The sequence below is a fragment of the Monoraphidium neglectum genome (genome assembly GCF_000611645.1).
Source record: "Monoraphidium neglectum strain SAG 48.87 unplaced genomic scaffold scaffold04000, whole genome shotgun sequence".
Lineage (NCBI taxonomy): Eukaryota > Viridiplantae > Chlorophyta > Chlorophyceae > Sphaeropleales > Selenastraceae > Monoraphidium > Monoraphidium neglectum.
This window is the reverse complement of record NW_014009629.1, coordinates 1714-6100: the sequence shown is the minus strand read 5'-3', so window position 1 is coordinate 6100 and position 4387 is coordinate 1714. Positions and strand designations below refer to the sequence as shown.

Genomic DNA, 4387 nt, shown 5'->3' with positions numbered 1-4387 from the left:
GCCTCCATCGTCGCCGCCGCCGCGTAATCGGCGATGATGTTTACGAGGTACAGCGCAAACAGTGTCACCCACATCGTGAATACCGGGCTGATGACGCGGCCTTTTTTGGGGTGAGGAGAGGGTGTGGGGGAACAGGTGGCGTGGGCGGTGAGCGCATGCTTGCGTCTGGCAGGCCCAACGGCGCAGCCCCCCATTGGGGAATCCGTCGCCGTTCGCCCAAGTGGTCGCTCGGGCGGACTCTCAACGGCGAAACACCCCCACGCGGGCGACCACGCACCCGATGGGATGGCCATGGCGCCCAGCCCGTCCAGTGGGAAGTCGATGGTGATGTACTGCGGCCGCGACGCCTCAGGCGCCTCGGGCCCCTCGCCTGCGGTCAACGGAAGGCCGACGACAATGTCAGCCGCGACGCGGCGCGGGACGCACCCCACCGGGGCGGAATCGCGCGGGGCCGGGCACTCTTGGTCGCAACCAACGCCCCGTGCACCCTCCGCGCGGCCCGGCCGATCGGCCCCGGCCCCACGCCCCCCCAGACTCCCCCCGCCGGCTCCTCGACGCCGCCGTCAGGGTTCAGCTTCTGGGAGGAAGATCCCTGGACCCCAAATCCTGGCCCCCAAACATCTGGGGCCCCCCAACAAATCATCCCCGGATCCCTCAACCCTGGGGCCTTCAAGCCCAGCGCCCGCTCACCTACAAGCATCCAGGCCGAAAACTTGGGGTACTGCGCCGTGAGGATCGGGGCCAGCCACTTTGCGCACACCGCCTGCCGCGCGGGCCCCATCGCGCCGCCCGTCGCGCCGCGCGACAGCAGCGCGTCGTCGCTGCCGTTGCCTGCGGCGGCGCGGGTTCAGGGTTCAGGGTTCAGGGTTTAGCGCGGGGCGCGGCGCCGGCGGGCGCGGGCGGGCAGCACGTGGAGCCGCTTAAGGGCTTTCAGTTGTACAAAAGCTTGGCAGCTGGGGGGGAAGACTCAGAATGAAACCCGCGCGCATCGAATCAGGGAGACTCCCCAGAGATGGCCCGCCGACGCGGGCCCCTCCGAGAGGCGGTCTTCCCGGTATCGCGCAACCCGCCCGGGGGCAGCTTCCCGGCAGCTTCCTTTCTCTGTCGAACAGCCCACCGCAGAGGCTGTAATAAGTGGTGCAGCTGACCGCCAGGCTGCACGAGTTGAAGATCACCGCGGTCCACATCTCCCGCGCCACGGCGCCGCCGGGCACGCGCGGGGCGACGCCGAGGCGCACCGCCGCCAGCTGCAGGCCGGTGAGCACACCCAGCACCTGCAGGGCAGGGGGGGCCGGGGGCAGGGCCGGTCGTCGGAAAACAGGGGTCGGGCGTCTGCATGCGGCGCGCGGGCCGCCGTCTTCGGCTCGCCGCCTCGACCTCCGGCCTGCCCCGCCCGGCCGGCCCGCGCGCGCAGCGCGCCGCCTACTGAGCCGCCGCCGCCGCCTGCCCTGAGCCCCGAAGCCCTCAACCCCAAGACACTTCAAGAACAGCCCACAATAAAACGCCAGGAATCCCCCAGGACGCCCCCAGGGGAAGGCCCGAGCTCGCGGCCAGGAAGCAGAACCACCCAGCACCCACCGCGACCGAATAGCAGGCCACGCTGAGGGCCAGCGACACGTCAGCGCGCACGTCGATCCCGAGGGTCTCCAGGGAGGGCAGGTGGTAGAACACCTTTGGGGGGGGGGAGATCGGGGCGGATGACATCACCGGGCGTCACGGGCGGCGCAGAGGGCGCGCAGAGCGAGTCGCAGGATGGGCGATTGCACCTCGCGTGCCATGAAAGCCATGGGGGCGCGCGGCGTGCCCCAGGGCCCCCAACCGGCGTCATGTCCCCCCGCCGCGGCGCGTTGCGCCTGTTGCGCCTCTGTCAGCCGCCCCTCTCTCGTGCAGCGCGCAGCCGCGCGCCCGTCTGCCTTGCGGCCGCGCCTCACCGCCAGCATGAGCCACCCGATGTAAGCCGTCGAGAAGTTTATGTAGCCCCTGCAATAGGAAAAATGGATCACATGAGCGACGCAGACTTGTTCGAAGGCCCCGCGGAAGGACGCTGCAGCGTGCGGCGGCGAGCCGGGGACCGCCGCGCTCGCCTTGCGGCCGCGACCTCGCCGCAGAGCGCGCACACCCGCCCCGGCACGCAGCGCGGGGCCAGCGGCCTCAGCCCCCGGACCGTGCGCGACGAGCCCCTGGGGCGCGTCGGCGCGCGCCGCGCCGCGCCCGGCGGGTGGTCGTCCAAGATCGGGCGGTCAACCGGTCAACCGGTCAACCGCGGCGGAAGCCGCTGCGCACCTGTGGGCGGACCCCAAGCCGCGCCTGATGAATGGCAGCATGTAGAGGTAGGCGGCCAGGCACAGGGTGCCTGGGGGCCGGGAAGTCGAGGGGGCAGGGGGCGCTGCGTGAGGCGGCGGCGGCGAAGCAGGAGGTCGGGGCCAAGAAGCCCCAGCCCTCGACTGCCCAGCCGGCGGGGGCGGGCCCTCGGGTCGTGCGACCAAGATGCAGCTGTGTGCCTGCGACGGGGGCAACCCCTGGCGCTGCCCGTCCCGCGTCTGCTGCCGCCTGGGGGCGCATGTGGGAGCTGCGGGTGGTTGGGGCGGGCAGCTTCCCGGGCAGCTGCTGGATGGCGGGTACCTGGGATGCCTCCTCACCATATAGGTAATACCATCGCTTGTGGAGGTGATATTTGGATACAATCTCCTGTGGGTGTGTCGCGATACGGCGTGCTGATGGGGTGGCTGCAGCCCTTTCCGAAATAGCGACCACGGGGCGGCCACACAAAGGACGCCCCTGCATTGGGCAGCTGCAACAGGCCATGCACGCATGCCCGAGCGCCCTGCCCAAGCACTGGGTTGCTTATGCACTTAGCGAGCATTCTAGACACGTGGTACATCCGCGCAGAGCGCCCGTCTGCAGCGTGGCGCCGCGTGCACCGTGCACCGCCACTCAGCTGTCACAGCGCTGAGCGCGCGGCAACGAATCACACCTGGCCTCTCTCGCCGACGGTGTACAACAGCGCACAAATGCCAACAAGGTACACCCCCAGCTGCGTGTGTTGAAATTGAAGGTGCCCGTGGGCATCTCCCTGCCCGGCCATGGCTGAATGCCACCTTCGCAGATCAAGTTTGCTCAGATCCGAGGGCCCATCTTATTTTATGATACTACAATCTATGACAGTAATTGTACAATGCCGGTGCTGCCAGCGCGCATGCAATGTGTACTCGAGATGCTGCTGTTCAGCCTTGGATGCCCTGACGCCGCTCGCTGTGTACGTAAAGAGCTGAAGAGCCCGGCGGCGGAATAACGGCTGTTCGCGTAACTGAGACAGGACGTGTTCGTGGTGGTGGTGGTTTCACATGCTCAGGACATAGCATGCGCAGCACAGCGTGCGACTCAGACGAGCGACGTCCCTCCCGTCCAGATGGTGTGGCCATCCAACAGGCCGCCATAAATGCTGATAAGTTTGAAAAGGGCATGCTGGGAGGGGCTTGCTAGTGTTGGTTATTGCTGCAGCAGGCGCAGGCACGGTCAAGGCGGAGGTTGCCAATGCGTGCCGGTGAGGCGGGCTGGCTTGACATGCTGTCACAGTTTATTTCCGGCGATAAGTACGGTGAGGCAGTCTGGTGGCTACAGGTACCATTTGCAAACGCTGGTGCTGGGGCGGGGGCTCCAGATTCAGGCCTGCGGCTGCTGCTGCTGCTACTGCTGCTGCTGCTGCTGCTGCTGCTGCTGCTGCTGCTGCTGCTGCTGCTGCTGCTGCTGCTGCTCCCTGTTCGGAAGGGGTGCTTCCAACCATTGGAGGCACCCCAGATGAGACCAGTCATGTCAACCTGACGAGGCTCAAATGATGCATTTGGCCTCAACATGTCAAGATCTGCGGGTGCCCCATGTTACTTTGTACACGTGCAGTCGGCCTACCATACACTCACCTCCTCTACGCATTGGCGCGGCCTTCAACACTTTCGCCATGAGCATGCTGAACTTGTACCTGTCTGTACGCCAGCTGGCTTCCCCGCTCCACACTTATAATTTTGGCTTGGCGCGCGGGGCTGGTGTTCCTCGGGCCTCACCGCGCAACGGGTAGGGGCTCACCACAGCTGCCCCGATCCTGGTGCTGGCCGCCTGCACCGCGCCACATATCGAGTTGCTGCCTGCAGCTGCTAGCCTGGAGCGGCTCAACCAGTGACCTGCAACCCCGCCATGTGCATACCGACGCACTGCCCATTATGGCATACGCGCGCACTGCGCGCCAGCTGGGACCCACTAGCAACACGGGACAGGCGCCGCCTGGCGCCAGGGGAGGCTTGGATTTCGAGCCAACCACGCACGAGTGTGCGACGGGGGAACGGGGGTCGACGCCACACGGTTGGCGCTCGAAGGCAGACGAGCACGCAGCACT

The 4387-nt window shown here is 67.2% G+C and overlaps 1 protein-coding gene across 1 annotated transcript; it reads right to left on the bottom strand.

Annotated features, from left to right (window-relative positions):
- Nucleotides 1-64: 64 nt before the first annotated feature.
- On the bottom strand, nt 65-1940 carry MNEG_13717 (hypothetical protein; the record flags this gene model as incomplete). Its single annotated transcript, XM_014037811.1, has 6 exons — nt 65-87; nt 278-370; nt 691-831; nt 1118-1274; nt 1579-1671; nt 1932-1940. 6 exons carry the CDS (start codon nt 1938-1940, stop codon nt 65-67), a joined length of 516 nt encoding a protein of 171 aa, XP_013893265.1.
- Between the last annotated feature and the right edge of the window lie 2447 nt (nt 1941-4387).